The 20000-nt window shown below is 39.9% G+C and overlaps 1 protein-coding gene across 1 annotated transcript in view; it reads right to left on the bottom strand.

Annotated features, from left to right (window-relative positions):
* LOC148299431 (uncharacterized) overlaps positions 1-19994 on the bottom strand; it is a 39664-nt gene extending 19670 nt beyond the window's left edge. Inside the window, exons 1-9 of the mRNA XM_088276093.1 lie at positions 19878-19994; positions 17711-18711; positions 12207-12312; positions 10289-10406; positions 8507-9809; positions 7792-7991; positions 7001-7129; positions 5143-6638; positions 4342-4516 (exon numbers count right to left, since the gene is read on the bottom strand). Coding sequence (XP_088132219.1) covers positions 4342-4516; positions 5143-6638; positions 7001-7129; positions 7792-7991; positions 8507-9809; positions 10289-10406; positions 12207-12312; positions 17711-18706 — 4523 coding nt within the window. The 5' untranslated portion in view covers positions 18707-18711; positions 19878-19994. The remainder of the gene's footprint in view (positions 1-4341; positions 4517-5142; positions 6639-7000; positions 7130-7791; positions 7992-8506; positions 9810-10288; positions 10407-12206; positions 12313-17710; positions 18712-19877) is intronic.
* Between the last annotated feature and the right edge of the window lie 6 nt (positions 19995-20000).

Below are 20000 nucleotides of genomic sequence, written 5' to 3'. Positions count from 1 at the left end.
ATTAATACTAAAACACTATCTACTTAACAAAATTCTAAATATTTTGGCCGCTATGCAAACTATTTTGAATTTCCACTTAAGATCTACCCAAGCTCTTTTGCCCAACAGCCAATTTTTTGTTAATTTTGTTAAATAAATAGATAGTGTTTTAGTATTAATCAGTCTTGAAAAAGAAGCGGTTAGCTTCGAAACCGGTAGACATTATAATTAAGTTATAATAAAATATTTTTGGCGATTTTAAAACAAAGTTATGTTTTAATTATAAAATGAAAAATCTCAAAGTTATTGGTTCAAATATAAATTATAGATTAATTTTAGCTGTAAAAGAATTATGTGGTCGCAACAGTTCAGTCAGGGGCTGTACTTAGATTGTATATACAAACATGTATGTTATATGTAATGTATACAAATATCTAATTGATAAGTAGACCCATTATGCATTTACAGTTATACTAATGTAGATAATGCAAAATTATCAACTCTTTGTTGACAACTATACAAAATCAACGCTCATCAAACAAATTTAAATACAAAATCTTTACTTTTTGACATCTCAACATAGATGAAGAAGATAATGAAAGTATAGGTATTTACAGGGCGTATGAACTGTCATAAGCTGGTTAAATGATCAGTATACACAGTACAACATTTACCTCCAAATCCAAAATCATGGTTTTTGAAAGAGATGAATGTAGATCTGAGTGTGAAATATTGGTAAATGGGGAGATTTTGGAACAGGTAGATGATTTCATATATTTGGGTAGTATGTTTTCTAGGGATGGAAAGATTGATAAAGACATAGAAAGGAGAGTGAATGCTGGGAACAGAGTGAATGGTGCACTGAAATCAGTTATAGCAAATAAAAACCTATCAGCGGAAGCTAAACTGGCAGTGCACAACGGAGTCCTGGTTCCAACTCTAATGTATGGAAGTGAAACATGGAGTTGGCAAAAGAAGGATGAAAGTAGACTGAATGCAGTCGAAATGCGATCTCTCAGAAGAATGTGTAACAAAACGATGTATGATAGATGTGCGAATAGTGAAATAAGGAAGGAATGCAAAGCTGAGATAAGCATTATCGATAAAATTAAGAAAGGTGTGTTGAGATGGTTTGGACATGTAGAACGAATGAGTGAGGAAAGAACGGTAAAACAAATTTATGAGGCGAATGTTAGCAGGAAAAGAAGCAGAGGAAGACCGAGAAAAACATGGCACGATCAGGTATTCCAAATACTTGAAAGTGGTCAGGTTAGGAGTCGTAACAATCGGCGGGTATGTATGAGGAGATGCATGAACGCGGGAGAGGCGAAGAATGTTTGCAAGGACAGAGTGGTGTGGCGCTCTATTCTCTCTGCCTACCCCTGCGGGGAAGCGGCGTGATGGTTAGTTAGTTTAGGTATTTACAGGGCGTATGAACTGTCATAAGCTGGTTAAATGATCACTGTACAAAGTACAACATTCACCATTCTACCTGTGATTGACAACCACACTACTCAAATTTTTGGCACTCCAAGATATATGATCAATCTCATGACACAGCACATATCGCTCACTCCTTTCAACAATGTCATATATCAAAAGTCGTCAACATTCAGTTGTGCATGTTTTCAGAATGCCCAGAAAATGTACTATATCCCAGCAAAAGCGGCATATTTTTAACTTAATATTTACCCGCTACAGGGCAGAAAGAGTTGTTTTTGCATTTTGAAGAAAAGGTATTGTTTTACTATTTTTTTTTAAATAAACACTCACTTTGCGGAGTTCATGTTCCTCTTCTTCTAATTTGACAGACTTCAATTAACACAGTTCTGCATTTGATAAAACGGGTACTTACCCGGGATAAGGCAAAGGTAACACTACAGATAAACATAGAAAATTGTACCTAGTATCTTATCAATGAACACATTAACATAGATAATACATACATAATATGATAAACGATATAGGTGGTTTACAAATGATTCTAAAAAAACTAACCAACCATCACGGCGCTTCCCGGCAGGGGTAGGCAGAGAGAATCGAACGCCACACCACTCTGTCTTTTCAAACATTCTTTGCCTTTTCAACATTCATCCATCTCCTCATACATACCCGACTATTATTACGACTCCTGACCCGGCCGCTTCCAAGTATTTGACATACTTGATCGTGACAAGTTTTCCTCGGTCTTCCTCTGCTTCTTTTTCCAACGACATTCGCCTAATAAATTTATTTAACCGTTCTTTCCTCCCTCATACGTTCCACATGTCCAAACCATCTCAACGCACCTTTCTTAATTTTATCGATAATGCTTATCTCAGCCTTGCATTCTTTCCTTATTTCATCATTCGAACATCTATCAAACATGGTTTTGTCACACATTCGTCTGAGATCGCATTATTTTTGATGATATATATTCTTCGCAAACCCCATCAATAGTTCAAGATTGCACGACTCATGATAGAAACGCAGAGAGAATAGAACGCCGAACCACTCTGTCTTTATTTTTTGACATCTCAACATAGATGAAGAAAAATATGGAAGTCTGGACATTATGAACGGTGTGTTGAGATGGTTCAGGGCATGCGGAACAAACGAGTGGGGAAAGAACGGTAAAATAAATTTATGAGCTGAATTTAGTCAAAAATAATGCAGTGGAAGACATTTCCCATTTTTCGCGGACTGTCGGTCAACTGCGGGACACGGCAAATGCCGTTATTGTCGACTGTCGGTTATCGGCGGGAGACGGCAATATACGGGTTTGTTATCAGCGTGAAATAAAACGCCTTAAGGGTAATTTGCTACCTGGGTGCTAGGCGTTATTTGATCTGTCGACGTTATTTGAGATGTTTTATTTGAGTATTTGTCCGGATTGGCTAGTGTGTCGCTTGTAAAGGCATCCCCAGAAATCTAGAGTTTTTATGCGATCTCAATCTCCAGTTTAGTTTGAGTCATTTCACGTATTGGACTATTTTTCATACCGCTCGCACTGTTTTGTTTACTGTTTGGTATTTTATTATTTGAATATATTAACATTGTATAGGGAATGATACCTCGGAGGGGAAGACTATTTTTTAGAGTTTAAAATGCTTCTTGATGATATAATTTATTTTTGATGTTCTAATGACATACCATATGTAAAGGGTCCGCCAAATAACATTTTTTTTTTGAAAATGGGGCGCAAAACATCGAGTGTAGCTTCGGCTGTGTGGCACGTAGCGCCGTCCTGTTGAAACCAAATGTTGCCAATATCCTCCTCTTCAATTTTTGTGAACAAAAATCCGTTCAACATGGCCCGATAACGATCGCCATTGACTAACGGCCACTCCTTGCTCATTTTCAAAGAAAAATGGCCCAATTATGCCTCTGGACCAAAATCCGCACCAAACAGTGACTCGTTTTGGGTGTACCGGCTTTTCAATGTATGCGTGCGGGTTTTCTGTGCCCCAAATACGACAATTTTGCTTGTTTACATACCCGCCAAGATCAAAATGAGCTTCATCCGAAAAGATGATTTTTTTGGCAAAATCGGCATCTTCTGTAAGTCGAATGTCGCAATATTTCCCAGCGTTGTTCAAGCGTATACACAACCATATTCGCTCAGCGGAAGGATAAAACTAATTATCTGTCAAATCAGACATGAGCTAAGTGTTACCATTCACGAAATAAGCACTAGTTGAAAAAAAAAACTTTAGATGGCGGACCCTATATATGATTTCTTTGAAAATTTCAATCGAAAATATTATTTGGTTTAGAAATTGTGTCAATTTTAAGAAAGCAATTATGTGTTTTTATGTGTGTTTGTCCGCCTCCGTAGTGTAATGGTCAGCACGTTCGGCTACCGTTCTGGAGGTCCCGGGTTCGATTCCCAAGGGGGGTAAAATAAATACAAGTGATTTTTTCACTGTATATATTTGGACTGGCACCTGAAGCGGAGGGCTGATCACCTTTCCTTCATGTGTAAACGATCAAGATAACACTGCGTTAATATGACACAGTGCCCTATGCACCATTGGGGTGCGGATAAGGGTTTTATTATTATTATTATACTTTTAATATTAAACTAACATAAGCAATTACTTTTGACATATAATTAAGTTTTCATATTTTCTATGACATATTTTGTGACAACCCTGCGCCATGAACAATTCATTTTATGATTATGGATAAACGACTGCAAGACTGGTGCACTCTTCATTTATTTGGTAAGTTTTATAAATAAACGTTAATACACTTTGAATAACGATATGTTAAGAAGGTTTTATTTTTGTGGTGAAATTCGCGGCGTGCTGGGTACCGCCGTACATGTACCTGCCGGCAGTTAAAAGGTTAAAACCAAGTTATATTTGAATTACAACTCACTTTAGTTGGCTCGGCCTGGGGTCCTGTTCCTCTTCCTTCTCCTGCTTCTGGACCTCCCTCTCTCCCCCCTCCCCCCGCGCGCTCCGGCTCTCCTCCCACTGCAGCTTGGCCTCGTTCTGCACCCTCCTCTTCAGCTCCGATATCTTCTCCCTCTCGTCCTCCATCACTTGGCAACCTGGAGATGGAATGAGTAATGATATTACAAACTAAATTACAAATTATTGTTTTTACTACGATCAATTAATTGAACGGCTAAAGCCTTTAACATGATACATATCGCTCACTCCTTTCAAGAACGTCATAAATCAAAAAACTAGATTTTTCAAGAGAACGTTTTTAAAGTTTAAAAATATAACACAATGTACTAAAAATAAATATCAAGCCACTTATTGAACTTTTTACTGCGCAACAGATCTTTTTAGGTAAAACCTGAAGGTTTTTTCTCCATTCGAAAAATATTTAGTATATTTAAAAAAATAATTAAACAATACCTTTTTTTCAAAATGCGAAAACAACATTTTCTGCCCTGTAGCGGGTAAATATTAAGCTAAAAATATGCCTCTTTTGTTGAGATATAGTACATTCTCTGGGCATTCCGAAAACATGTACAACTGAAAATTGACGTTTTTGATTTATGACGTTCTTGAAAGGAGTGAGCGATATACAGTAACTAATATAAATATTATTTTTTTTACAGCCCCGTAAATGCCCAGACTTCTATATTCTTCTTCATCTTTGATAAGATGTCAAAAAGTAATATATAAATTTGATTTTTAAAAAAAAAGTACAGTGCATATTCACCTTTTTCTTCCAACATTGCCTTGCGATTCCTCTCCACCTCCCTCAAGCTGTCCAGGGTGCGCCGTCCGAGTGAGTGCATGTCCCCGTTTGCGGCCAGCAGCGGCGCGTCCAGGGTGATCTTGGAGATCCTGTCGATGTCGTCTTGCGACGGCACCTTGGTGCTGTCCCCGAGACAGGACAAGAACTCTCCGGAGAAGCGCCGCAACTCATCACCGGCACTCTTCCGGAACGTGCCTTTCTTCGTCTCTAATCGCACGGTGTTCCCGGATATCGGATCAATCGTCCGGACTTCCCCGTCTAGACTATCGGCAAAGCTGTCGCGATTTTCGCCATAGGAACTTCTTTTCATATCTTTGTCGTTGTTTTCAGGAGCTATCGAGATGGACTGCTGCGCTGTTTTGGTGCATTTGCTCAAGTACTTGTTTTCGGAAATACCCGATTTGGAGTTCTTGACATAACGATGTTTGGTGTTTTTTTCATCAGAATCGTCCGATTTGGGTTCTTGCCCATCTTTGGTTTCACCGTTCTGGTCGATGTTTTCTTTATTATTCGTTTCCGAATTCTTCTTTTCGTCTTTGTTCTTTTTCCCGAAGGAGTCTTTCCTCATCAGCTTGCCCAGAGACGGGAAAGACAGCTTGGTCGGGTTTGATTTGTCACCGCCATTTGAGTCATTCTTACGGCCGTCTTTGCTGCGTTTGGAGCCGCGTAAACTATTGCACTTCTCGAAGGAGCCGTATTCCGATTCGATATTTTCGTTGTTAAAGAACATGTTTTCGTTGAGGCTTTGGCACATGACGTCTTGCGGCTTCTGTTTGGATTTTTTGTCCTTGCTTTTTAACCTGCTGAGAGAGTCGAAGTTTCTCTCCCAGAAACCTTGCTTCTTCTCTTTATCCGGATTATCCGGATCAATCTGATTCCTTTCCGAACTGATTGACCTATCGGTCCGGGAAGGGCTGGACTCTTCACTCGCATTGTCTATGACCTTGTTGGGACTGCATTCGGTGCTCTGCGAGCTCCTGTCTCGTTCTATGTCAATATCCACCAGATCTTCGATCGATCTCTTGTCCCCGAGGTCTACGATCATGCTTCTTGACATTTGGTCGATAGAAACCAGCTTTTCTTTAAGATTCTTCTTTCTGCTTTCAAAACATCTTACATTATTCAAGTCTTCGCTGTCCGAACTAGGAGGAGAGAAATCTCCTGACTTGATCCGTGATCTCCGCTCTTCCAGGCTATCGCTTTGTCTCCTTCCATCCGAACCTGTGTCTAAAATGGCGTTCTTTATATCCGCCTCTACTTTCTGAAGGTCCGCAGTCAGAACTTCGATCCGGTTTAGCATCGTGACGTAGTCGGATTGCAGTAATTTAGTTTCTTCCACGGCCGCGTTCAGATTGTTGCTTGTCTCAAATCGCAAGTTTAGGATTCTGGATTTTTGCGAGTCTATCTTCTGCGTGAGGGCTGAGATGTCGTTCTGGAGCTCCTCTCTGTATGCCAACCTGGAAACAAAATAAGACATCCAATTATGATACATTTTTAAAACAATTAATTGTGATAAATACCAAATTTAACATGTATTAACATATTGTTGTCGGCTAGTTTTGTTCATCAACCCTGACCCTACTGATATTCACAGTCATCTCATTTTATTCTCCAAGCAACAATGTTGCTTTCTCTATGCATAAGAATTTTACGATGAAGACCTTGGGAGAACAAAAGAGGTGTCGGAAGACCCCAAAAGAGGCCTATTTTACACCCAGATCTACATTCATCTCTTTCAAAAGCCATGATTTGTCAATGCGTTCTTCAGCAAATCACATTGCCTCATAACACCATTCTAGATTCCATCTTCAGAACTCACCAGTCAGCTTCTTCTTCTAGATCCTGGAACTCCATGTCTTCAAACGCCTTCCTCTCAGTTTCCAACACCTCCTGAGCGTTCCTCAGCTCCTCCAATGTGGCGTCGTGTTTCGCAAACTCTTTCTCAATTCTGGGACAAAACAAATTATATAATACAGGATTCGGACCTCTCATACAAGAGAAATGAAATAAATTAAAGACTTTCTTATCAATAAAAAGCTTATTTTCATCTCACCAAAAGATGTCTCTAGTGTTTCAGGCACAATGTTTCAAAATTGGATCATCTATATATAGAACTGAAATGAAATAAATAAAAGACTTTCTGCTCAATAAAAAGCTTATTTTCATCTCACCAAAAGATGTCTCTAGTGATTGTTGAAACACAATGTTTCAAAATTGGATCATATATATAGAACTTCCAAGAATTTGACCTGTGTAGTTGTCAATCATCGGTAGAATTGGTGAATGTTATACGTGTGTAAAGTGATATCTTAAACCAGCCTATGACGGTCGTAAACCCCGTAAATGACAAGAATTCCATTTTGTTTTTTACCTTTGTTGAGATATTAAAAAATAATATGAAAAATAACTCCTATACTTGGAGATAATTCAGATTTGTGCACAACTATTTGGACACATTCAAAATGTCGTAAATATTGCATTATAATACAAATAAAAATTACATAGTTGTTATTTTATCGTGGCAGCGAACCCGTTAAATAACCTGCCCTTTTTCTAAATTTAATATTCTTTTCCAAACAGACTCATCAGTCGCAGAGTGAATGGACTGACCTTTCCACGGTGTGGGCGGCGGCCGTGACCTTCTCCTTCTGGGCCGCCTGGCGCGCCTCCTGGAGCCCCCGGCTGCCCTGGGCCTCCGCCTCGAAGAGCCGCACGCGGTCCTGCAGTGCCACCAGCTTGCGCTGCTCCAGGCTCAGGATGGCCATCTCCGAGTCGTACTCTCCCTGCAGCAGCGCTTTCTCCATCTCCAACTGGATTAAATGCAATATCAGATCAGGTTAGGTTAGGTCAAGTAAGGTTTCTGCATCTCTAACTGGACCAAATATAATATCAAATTAGGTCAGGTTAGGTTTCTGCATCTCTAACAAGACCAAATACAATATCAAATTAGGTCATGTTAGGTCTCTCCATCTCTAACTTGGCCGAATATAATATCAAATTAGGTCAAGTTAGGTTTGTGCATCTCTAAGTAGACTAAATTAGGTTAGGTTAGGTTTTTGAATCTCCAACTAGACCAAATACTATATCAAATTAGATTAGATTAGGTCGTGGGTCGGCATGTGGCTCAAGTGTGGCTCCGGAACCGCATGTGGTTCTTTGGCTAGTATTTATCAAACTATATCACCTTAGACTGGTACAAAAGGCGCTGGACTGATCACCTTGATTTTGTCCAATTAACGATCCATATAACACTGCATCGATACAATGTAGTGCATTGTGTGTGGATAAGGGGAAGAAGAAAAATAAAAAAATACATATAAATTACCTCTCTTAAAATATCATCTTCTTGTGACCTAATGTCGGCCATTTTGCATTTGACTTTGTGAATTTCTGACAGGACCTTCTTCCTTTGGCACCTTAGATCTTCCAACACTCTCCCGATATCATTCGAAGGTTCATTCTCTGCCTCTTTCTTCTCCGGATCATCTCCATTCTCTTTCACGATCTCCCCAGCATCTTCACACGGCTGGATAGCTTCCGTGACTTCTGGCAATTCAACCGACTGCTCTTCGAATACGTCGTCTTCCAGCTTTTCTTCCTTCATCTCTTCCGATATTTTCTTCAGGGCGTCGTTCAAGCTGCCGCTTTTGATGTCTTCGTTCCGGGAAATGGATTCCGAGAGATCCCGGTCGATATCGCGATGGATCGCGTCTAATTCCGGAATGTCTGCAATCAGATCGCGACGGATTTCTTCGAAATTGCGTCGTTGGCTCGAAAATACGTTGTCCGGGTCTAGCAACGGGTAGTCATCAACATCGTCGTCTTTTTTTCTGTTTTCTGGTTTTAGTTTTGCAATGCGCATTTCCAGTTCGTTGGCAAAGTTTGTATCGTCGATCATCGGGATGTCTTCCGTGAGGCTCAGCTGTTTTTCGATACCCTGGCATCGCTCGCCGGCCTTGGCGTTTTCAATGTCGCCAGCAGTTTGAGATTCGGTTTCTTGCGGCGATGGTGTGGGGAAAACAAAGTGTTGCGGAGTTGGGACATTTTTGTGGGCGTACGTCGTTTTGATTCTCGTCCTTGGACTGTGGGAGCTGGGAGATTTAGGCAATGAGTTTGAGAATGGAGAAGCATTGTTCGGATATGTGTTAGGCTTCAGAGAGATGTTCTCGTAAGGACTTATAGCGTTGGATCTCGAAGGGGAATCGTATCTGAACTGGTTCGTAGCTTCCTTCGCGGGTGATAGGTACTCCGAATGTATGACACTGGGGCTTTTATCATAATTGACATAATTTGCCGAATTTTGAGCGTTTCTCGCGATTTTTCTTATCATTACAGGGCTGGATAGCTCTGTGATGGGGAATTGCCTCACCGGGGCCTCTGGCCTCTGCCCTTCGATGTTGAAGTTCTCATAACTGGAGTGCTGCGAAGAGTACTGCTGCATCTTGGCCTCCGGGTATTGGGAAGTGATCACATTTTGGTGGCTGGCTGATCCCGGTTGGCCGTTCTGAGGGAATATCTGAACGTTCTCGTAGTTGGAGAGCTTGTGCGGGTTCGGAGCGGTCCGGGAAGGAGAGGGTGGCTGGACTCTGTGCGGGGAGTAGTCAGATCTATTGTGGCTTGTGTCAAACCTGCAAAGGAGAGAAATCATATTGAAAGATCTCTATTCGGACACACTCAAAATGTTGTAAATAAATTATAAGCTAAAATAATAAAATGAAAAGGATATTGTCTGGCGTTTCTCATGTATGTGATTATAATTCAAGATTCGGACAAGTCTCTGCTCAATAAAAAAGCTTCTTCATCTTACCAATAGATGTCTCTAGTGAAGATTCTTATAATTCTTGTACAATGTTTTGAAAATGGATCACATATATAGAAGTGCCAAGAATTTGAGTAGTGTGGTTGTCAATCATGGGTGGAATTGGTGAATGTTACATGTGTGTAAAAAAATCACTTAAACCAGCCTATGATGGTCGTAAGCCCCGTGAATGCTCGGATTTCCATATACTCTTTCATCTTTGTTGAGATGTAAAAAAATAATACCTACAGCTGTTGTCTTTGAACATTTGTATGTACATATTTATGTGTATGTATGCAATGGAGTTACCTAAAGTAGCCGTCACTGGTTTGGACGATGTTAGGGTTGGCGTGTAGCCCTCTGGGAAGGGATCCATTGGTGATTATTTTATTGTGAGGTTTCTTCTCTGTGGGCGTCGTCGGAACTCCTGGGAACACAAAATACACTGTCATATATTTATAACAATATCAATATTATTTATTATATCGAACACTGGAATAGTGCATGTTTAACCTCGGCTCGTAACGCATGTTTGTGCTGAAACCTTTAGTACATGTTGGTCTTCGGTCGATCAAAAATTGTATGTATTATTTCGAGAAATAAAAATACTTTGTGTTCTGATCCACTCACATTTTTATTAACCAACTAGTTTCGGCAACAACCTGTTGCCCTCTTTTATTTATTACTAAATATAAATAAAAGAGGGCAACAGGTTGTTGCCCTCTTTTATTTATATTTAGGGTTTCATTTATTACTAAATATATATATAAAAAGAAACAGTGCAGAAGTTGTTGGGTTTCTAAAGGGTAGGGGTGGGGGTAATGGTGTTTTAAGGAGGGGTAAGAGTAAGGAAGGGGATAACTCTGTTTAGGTTGGGTTTGATTTTATGGGAAAAATATTAAAAATGGTACTTTGACTAACGTTTATTTGGTTGTTAATTATATTTAATTTTTGTTTAACCGCTTTTTTTATTTCTAGCACCTCTAAATTATTAATTTGACAAGTTCTGTTATTGCAATGCAAAATTTCTATCCTGATGGGATAGAAAAAAGGAGTCAACATCCCAAGAGCGACATGCGGAGGCATACAAAGATCCCTAGGATCTACAAAAAGAAGAAGAAAATATATTATTATATGACACTAAGAACAGGAGTGATCGGTAGCCTGGAGGGAAAGAGAGGGAGAGGAAGATCCCCCACACGATGGACCGATCAAATTAAGGCAGCAGCAGGCACCTCAGTGGTTGGAGCGCTACGTGCAGCGCAGTCAAGGGATAACTGGAGAAGAGTCATTGCTTCTGCAAGGGTCACAACCCTCAGCAATGAGGATTAAGACGGAGAAGAAGAAGAAGAACAGGAAATGTATTTATTATACCTGTTCAATTGATTGATGCTTAAGGACGGGAATAGTATTTACTATGCCTCATTTGAATGGCAGAAAGGAAGGAATTATTTAATATTTTTATTTAATTCTACTTACCGATCTTAATGTTCTGGTCTACATTATATGAACGAAATTATCAAATAATAATAATAATAAAACCCTTACCGCACCCCAATGGTGCATAGGGCACTGCTTCATATAAACGCAGTGTTATCTCGATCGTTTACACATGAAGGAAAGGTGATCAGCCCTCCGCTTCAGGTACCAGTCCAGGGTAATATTGAATAAATATTAGAGTGAAAAAATCACTTATATTTATTAATCCCCCCTGGGAATCGAACCCGGGACCTCCAGAACGGTAGCCGACCATGCTGACCATTACACTACGGAGGCGGACAAAATTATCAAATATATTTTGTAAATTAAAAGCATTGTTAACTTTGTGGAATGATAATATATCTGTATCCTTATCATTCATCGTTGACTTTGTGTAATACCACTTTAAAAAATTTCGTGACTACTAGTTATTTATATATTTATTTTATGTATTAATTTTAAATCAAACACAGATTTTTTGAGTAAACTAAGTTGTATTTTACTAACAAAAACACATAAAAAAATATATTGTGACAATTGTTTCTCCTTGTTAGGGCATTATCAAACGAACGCATTATACTTCGTGGTATCATTCATCACATTCACAAAGTGAACGATGAATGGTAACGACTAAGGATAAACTAAAGTCTGGTTAGCAGCCTAGTATCTTAACATGGTGATATCGGTAATAGAGCCATCGCTATTCTACCATTCTGTATCTAAACACACCACCAGTGGCGACACTCACCGAGGGCTGTCTGCTTCTCGTACTCCGCGCACATGCTGAGGATCTCCTCCAGCCGGGCGTGCTCCAGAAACTTCTGCCCTTCGTCCTCCATCCTCCCCAAACGCGCCTGGAATCCGGAAACATGATACATCAACACATATGGAACAATATGGAAGTCCGGGCATTTTCCTGTCCTGACGTTTGGTTGGTTAAAGTGTACTAATAATAAAAAGTGGTTTAAACAAAGTCCGCCTCCGTAGTGTAATGGTCAGCATGCTCGCCTACCGTTCTGGAGGTCCCGGGTTCGATTTCCAGGGGGGTTTAATAAATAAAAGTGATTTTTTCACTCTAATATATATTCAATATTACACTGGACTGGTACCTGAAGTGGAGGGCTGATCACCTTTCCTTCATGTGTAAACGATCGAGATAACACTGCGTTTATATGAAGCAGTGCCCTATGCACCATTGGGGTGCGGTAAGGGATTTATTATTTATTATTAAACAAAGTTGTTTAATTTTATAAAGTTTATTTAAAATTACTGCCGGTACGTGGAATATTCTGGATGAGTATCATCATTGAACAACAAACTAGACAATATAAAAATCTTCTGGTACACAACCATGATTGATGGTCCCAAGAATTAACCGGATCCACGCGGCTCGCATAACCGTATGTGTTTTAACAAAACATGCCCCATACGCGGCTGACATAAGCGTTTGTGTTTTTACATTGCTCCAAGTTTCGAACCTCAGTTAAACTTAGAGGGATTTTTTCATGGTGTGGAACTTTGGATAAATAATACGTCAATCCTTGGCCTTATGACATCTGTTGAAATATCTGACTAATAATTTGTAACATCACAAGGATAAATAAAAGATCAGATCCCTGATTTTTCTTGCGGCGACTCCTAACCTGACCACTTTCAAGTATGTGGCATACATGATCGTGCCATGTTTTTCTCGGTCTTCCTCTGCTTCTTTTCCCACTAACATTCGCCCCATAAATCCGTTTTACCGTTCTTTCCTCACTCATTCGTTCCACATGTCCATCTCAACACACCTTTCTTAATTTTATCGATAATGCTTATCTCAGCTTTGCAATCCTTCCTTATTTCACTATTCGTACATCGTTTTGTCGCACATTCTTCTGAGAGATCGCATTTCGACTGCATTCAGTCTACTTTCATCCTTCTTTTGCCTACTCCATGTTTCACTTCCATACATTAAAGTTGGAACCAGGACTCTGTTGTGCACTGCCAGTTTAGCTTCCGCTGATAGGTTTTTATTTGCTATAACTGATTTCAGTGCACCATTCACTTTGTTCCTGATTCCTGATTACTTAAAATCATCTATAATGGAGATGTAACCTTTTGGTGAGGAACTCCACAAGAGTTTTATTTGAAATTCAGAGTAAAACACAGTATATTTGTGATACCTTTAAAGGTAAACTGATGTGTGAATACAATGGCAACAACACATGACTCACGTTATCACAATACACTGAACATAGCTGGCTTATCTTGAATCATAAAACACGCTGCTTGATGCCAGGGGTGGGTTTTTATTTTAATTTTAAAATATTTAAATATATCGACAATGTTTTGGGAACAATTTTTTTTTAAATTGACCAAGAATGTTGGAACATTTTGAGAGTGTCCAAATGCTTGTTCACAAATCTGGATTATCTCCAATTATAGGAGTTATTTTTCATATTATTTTGTTGACATCTCGACATAAAAACAGAAGAATATAAAAATGTGGGTATTTACTGGGCAATTATCATTATTTATTTAAAATAAATAAAAATAATAAAACCCTTATCCGCACCCCAATGGTGCATAGGGCACTGCGTCATATAAACGCAGTGTTATCTTGATCGTTTACACATGAAGGAAAGGTGATCAGGCCTCCGCTTCAGGTACCAGTCCAGGGTGATATTGAATAAATATGACAGTGAAAAAATCACTTATATTTATTTTACCCCCCTTGGGAATCGAACCCGGAACCTCCAGAACGGTAGCCGAGCGTGCTGACCATTACACTACGGAGGTGGACTTATTATTTATCTAAGCTTATTAAAATTTAAAACTTAAAAATTGACCATTTAATTTATTCACATGTTTTCAATACAATTTAGTAGACTTTAAAAATCAGCGTTTGATTTTAATATTTAACATGCATGTTCAATGTTCCTCGAACCCTTATCCGCACCCCAATGGTGCATAGGGCACTGCATAAACGCAGTGTTATCTTGATCGTCAAAACATAAAGGAAAGGTGATCAGCCCTCCAATTCAGGTACCAGTCCAGGGTAATATTGAATAAATATTAGAGTGTAAAAATCACTTATATTTATTTGACCGCCCCCCCTGGGAATCGAACCCGGGACCTCCAGTACGGTAGCCGAGCGTGCTGACCATTACACTACGGAGGCGGACAATGTTTATGTTTAATGTTACCTAGGTTTAAAGAAAATTAAGTTTTATTATCATATGAGAACGAATATTAGCACTAGGTCTGGAATCTCTTCTTGTAATAAAACAGCAACAAGTTAATAATAAAAACCCTTGTCTGCACCCCAATGGTGCATAGGGCACTGCGTCATATAAACGCAGTGTTATCTTGATCGTTTACACATGAAGAAAAGGTGATCAGCCCTCCGCTTCAGCTACCAGTCCAGGGTAATATTGAATAAATATGACAGTGAAAAAATCACTTATATTTATTTTACCCCCCTTGGGAATCGAACCCGGAACCTCCAGAACGGTAGCCGAGCGTGCTGACCATTACACTACGGAGGCGGACAAATATTAGAGTGTAACAAGTTAGCTGACACAATAGTGACTGGTACGCCACTGTCCTATGAACTAAACACTGTTATCAACTGATAAGGCAAGTGTCATAACTGTGAACTAGATTTAGTGCCAGTTCAAGCTGATAGCGCTAAGTACACAGTAGTTGGGATTAGGAGCAGCTGAATGCAGCTCACAAACAGGCAGGTATAATTCTGGGACGGTTGAATAAACACCAGCTTCTTCTTCTTCAAAATAATAATAAATATGGCACGCTCAGGTATGCCAAATACTTGAAAGTGGTCAGGTTAATAAAACCCTTATCCGCACCCCAATGGTGCATAGGGCACTGTGTCATATAAACGCAGTGTTATCTTGATCGTTTTTACACATGAAGGAAAGGTGATCAGCCCTCCGCTTCAGGTACCAGTCCATGGTAATATTGAATAAATATTACAGTAAAAAAATCACTTATATTTATTTTACCCCCCTTGGGAATCGAACCCGGGACCTCCAGAACGGTAGCCGAGCGTGCTGACCATTACACTACGGAGGTGGACAGGTCAGGTTAGGAGTCGTAACAATCAGCGGGTATGTATGAGGAGATGCATGAACGTGGAAGAGGCGAAGAATGTTTGCAAAGATAGAGTGGTGAGGCGTTCTATTCTCTCTGCCTGCGGCATGATAGTTAGTTAGTTCAGTTAGTTTTAATATGGCCAATTTACTTAAATTGGCCATATTTATTATTAATTCTATAAAATAAGGATATTCCGACCTGTATAAAAAGAAAAATGTACAAATCCTGCATACTGCTAGTGAACGCATCACTCACTCCTTTCAACAACGTCATATATCAAAAAACTTGATTTTTCAGGAGATCGTTTATAAAGTTTAAAAATATAATGAAAGGTATTAAAAATAAATATCAAGCCACTTATTGAAGTTTTTACTGTGCAACAGATCTTTTAAGGTAAAACCTGAAGGTTTTTTCTCCATCTGAAAAATACTTAGTAAATTTAAAAAAATAATTAAACAATACCTTTTCTTCAAAATGCAAAAACAACACTTTCTGCCCTGTAGCCGGTAAATATTAAGTTAAAAATATGCCACTATTTCTTTAAATCTATTGTGACACGTGTTTCGATGCATTACGCATCATTTTCAAACACCGTATGCAAAATGATGCGGAATGCATCGAAACACGTGTCACAGTAGATTTTAAGAAATAGTGGTATTTACTAAGTAAAACATTAATTAAAAATGGATAGATTTTACCACAAAGTGACTGCCGAATCAATTAATGAAATTAAAAATATGCCGCTTTTGCTGGGATATAGTATATTTTCTGGACGTTCCGAAAACATGCACAACTGAAAATTGACGATTTTTGATTTATGACGTTGTTGAAAGGAGTGAGGGACATATTCATATGCACTAGCGACTATGACTCTGACAAAGAGAAATGCAGAAAAGTTCAAGTGCACACAGCGATCCATAGAAAGATCCATGCTTGGTTTCAGCCTGAGGGATAAGATAAAAAATGAAGATACCAGGAAAAGAAACAAAGTAGATGATATCATGGATCGCGTGGCAAATTCAAATGGCCATGGGCAGGACATGTTGCAAGACAGGACCCCACAAGATGGACCCCAAGAATTCTACCTTGAGACCTTGGGAGAACTAAAGAGGTGTCGAAAGACCCCAAAGAGATGGTCCGACGACATAGTCGCTGTGGGGGGTAGAAACTGGCTGCAAGCAGCAACCGACAGGAGGAAATGGAAAGAAGGGGAAGAGGCCTATATCCAGCAGTGGAGGACCGAGGGCTCATGAAGAAGAAGAAGAAGAATTAGGGTCTTATACTAATCACAAGTAACCGCAAACTAAACTCCGATCTGTACAATGTTTTTTAGTATCTCGCGTTCTACAAAAAGTAAGCAAATAGAACGCTTTTAAGCATCTCCCGCTCTCTACCAACAGTATGTTAACCGGATCCACGCGGCTCGCATAACCGTATGTGTTTTAACAAAACATGCCCCATATGCAGCTGACATAAGCGTATGTGTTTTTACTTTGCTCCAAGGTTCGAACCTCAGTTCAACTTGGAGGGATTTTTTCATGGTGTGGAACTTTGGATAAAATAATACGTCAATCCTTGGCCTTATGATATCTGTTGAAATATCTGACTAATAATTTGTAACATCACAAGGATAAATAAAATAACATATCCTTGATTTTTCTTGAGGTCTGTAATTAGTCGGCGCCATAATCATGCCCTATATCTGTCTCACTCTCGACGCTACGCATCGCCAGTGGGTAAGAGTGACACACGATGCGTGCTTTGATTTATTTATGTTGCGATCTTATTTGTTTATATTATGATATATTTCAAGAATAATGTGACAAACGTATATTATAGAGAACCAAAAAGGCACAATGAATCCCATTGAAAGTTTTTGTTTAGGGAAATAAATCGTTTCTTAACTAAATACATGATAAAAGTAATCATTTAAAAAACGGAAAAATACGCGCACGGGCGTCTCTCAGGAACAAAGTTAACGCGGTTAAAAGGTTAATATTGTTAGAAATATTTATGTATTAAATGTCGAATCAAACACTGATTTTTCAAGCCTACTAAGTTGTATTTCATTGCAAGCAACAACCGACCGGAGGAAATGGAAATAAGGGGAAGAGGCTGTAGAGGTCAGAGGGCTCATAAAAAATTATCAATTACCTGATGTCTTTGCATTTCGGCCTCACTCGGAGTTCCAGCATCTTGGCTGGTCGCATTTGGAGAGTTGAAGACCGGATTCCTGTTGAAGCTCGGCGAAGGACCCTTGATCCTCCTTGCAGCTCCGCCTACAGCCTCCGGGCTTCTACTCCGGCTGGTCTCCACATTCTGGACCTTGCTCAGCACCCCCTGATAGCTCTTGGCCATCTGGTCTATCTTGACTACTTGGTTCTTCACTACGACGTTGGTATAGGAGCAGTTCCTAGCCTCGACGGCGTTGTTCTCATTGAGAACGATCCGTCTTTGGCCTCCGAGGTCCTTGTTGTCAGCTGTCTGTCGGCCGACTGCGTAGTTGGAAGGCACGTCTTTGTTGACCAGCACGTTTTTAGCTGGAGTGTTTACAGTTAAAGCGTCAGAGCTAAAGACTTTCGGACAAAGAATCTCAGCATTCTGAGCTTGATTCGAAGGGTTTTTCGTAGTTTTCTGCGAGTTTCTTACGTAATATTCGAATTTCGATACTTTGGACATGATTCCGCCTGGTTTTGGGGGCGTGTTGGAGCGCTGGGATATTGCGTCTTGATCGGAATTGCTGGAATTCGATATCTGGTCGAATTCTCTGAACGTTTTCCTGGGTACGACTGGAGGTTTTCGCTTGCTAAGCTCTATAAAGGTCATATTTAATTCTTTGTCCAAGTTTTTCTGGGCGTCTGTGAAGACGTTGCGATCGTTTGGTGCTTCCATATTATCATTGGCATACCTTAAATGGTTGGTATTTTGAGATTCGTTTCTTCCATTGAAGTGTTTAGTATCATCAGACGTTTGAGATGTAAGGAACTGGTTTTGGGATCTATTTTCTGCATGGCTTTGATCGTAGCTTTCGCTGGGTAGGAAGTGTATGGGAGCCATGGATATTCTCTGATTGGGGAGAACCGATTTCATCAGATTGGCTTCGGCGGGATGATTGAATCGAAGGTAGTTGGATCTACCTACTCCGATCATACACCCTGGAACAGAAAAACTGGTTATTATGGATGTTTCAAAGGAGTGACTGTTACATTTTTAGTAACCTTCATGGAATGATATTAGTTTTTTTCAATGTATATTTCTTTCCAGATCAAGTATTTGATGGCAGGCGCTGTGGCGTAGTTGGGTAGACGCTCGACTGCGAAACTGGCATTGCGGGTTCGATTCCCGCCAATTGCAAAATGAATTCAAGAAAAAATTATTTTCAATTGGTCTGGGTGTTTGTGATGCATTTTTCACATTTACCTTCCCTATCCTTACTTTCCTACCTGCAGACAAGCATCTAAAATAGACGCTTTGCAGGTTATTTCTTTAAATGAAAAAAAATGTCAAATTGTCAAATATATCAGGAGCTAGAAAAGCGTCAACAAATATGCGTACTGGTTGCTTTGAATGATCAAATAAAAAACCAAATTAGTCCTTTGGTTACCAGGACTTTTAGGATTCTTTTTTCTTTTACTATATCCGCTCCATATGTGGAGCATATAAAGTCCACACACTGTCTCTAGGCTTTTCTGTCGGCCGCCAGCTCCCTTGCGTCCTCCCAAGTCAGATCCGCGTCCCAAAGTTCAGACGAGAACTGCCGACGAATTGTCAGCAGTGGTCGGGAACCTGATGCCTTGTAGAAGAGGCAAGCTTGATGGCGGCTCTCGGGAGGCATGCGGAGTACATGGCCAAGCCAACTGAATCGCCTTTTCTTTAGGACAGTTGTGACCAAGATTTGCTGCGTCCTACACCTTATCTCTTCATTCCTCACAAAGTGCATGGGGCACTGCATAATTTTAAAGCAGTGTTATCTTGATCAATAACGCATGAAGGAAAGGTGATCAGCCCTCGGCTTCAGGTACCACTAGTCCAGGGTAATATTAATTAAATATTAGAATGAAAAATCACTCAAATATACTTATTTGACCCCCCGCCCCTGGGAATCGAACCCAAGACCTCCAGTACGGTAGCCGAACATGCTGACCATTACACTACGGAGACGGACAACAATTACACTCTAATATTTATTCAATATTACCCTGGACTGGTCCCTGAAGCGCAACAGTGATCACCTTGCCTCCTTGCAAGTAACAATCAAGATAACACAGTGCCCAATGCACCATTAGGTGCGGATAAGGGTAAGAAGAAGAACAAATTGTACCTTGCGACAGTCGAATCGGTTGAAAGTGTCGTGTCCCATCTACGGTGGTGTCGCCCTCCAGAGGATATAGGGTGACCACGCCGTGGGAGTTCTCTATGTGGCAGTGGGACAGCTGCACCCCAG

Source organism: Brachycentrus maculatus, unplaced genomic scaffold (assembly GCF_059751285.1).
Source record: "Brachycentrus maculatus isolate JH-2025_06_01 unplaced genomic scaffold, ASM5975128v1 h1tg001152l, whole genome shotgun sequence".
In the NCBI taxonomy this organism is placed as follows: domain Eukaryota; kingdom Metazoa; phylum Arthropoda; class Insecta; order Trichoptera; family Brachycentridae; genus Brachycentrus; species Brachycentrus maculatus.
The sequence above is the reverse complement of the archived record's forward strand: the minus strand, read 5'-3'. Positions and strand labels throughout refer to the sequence as shown.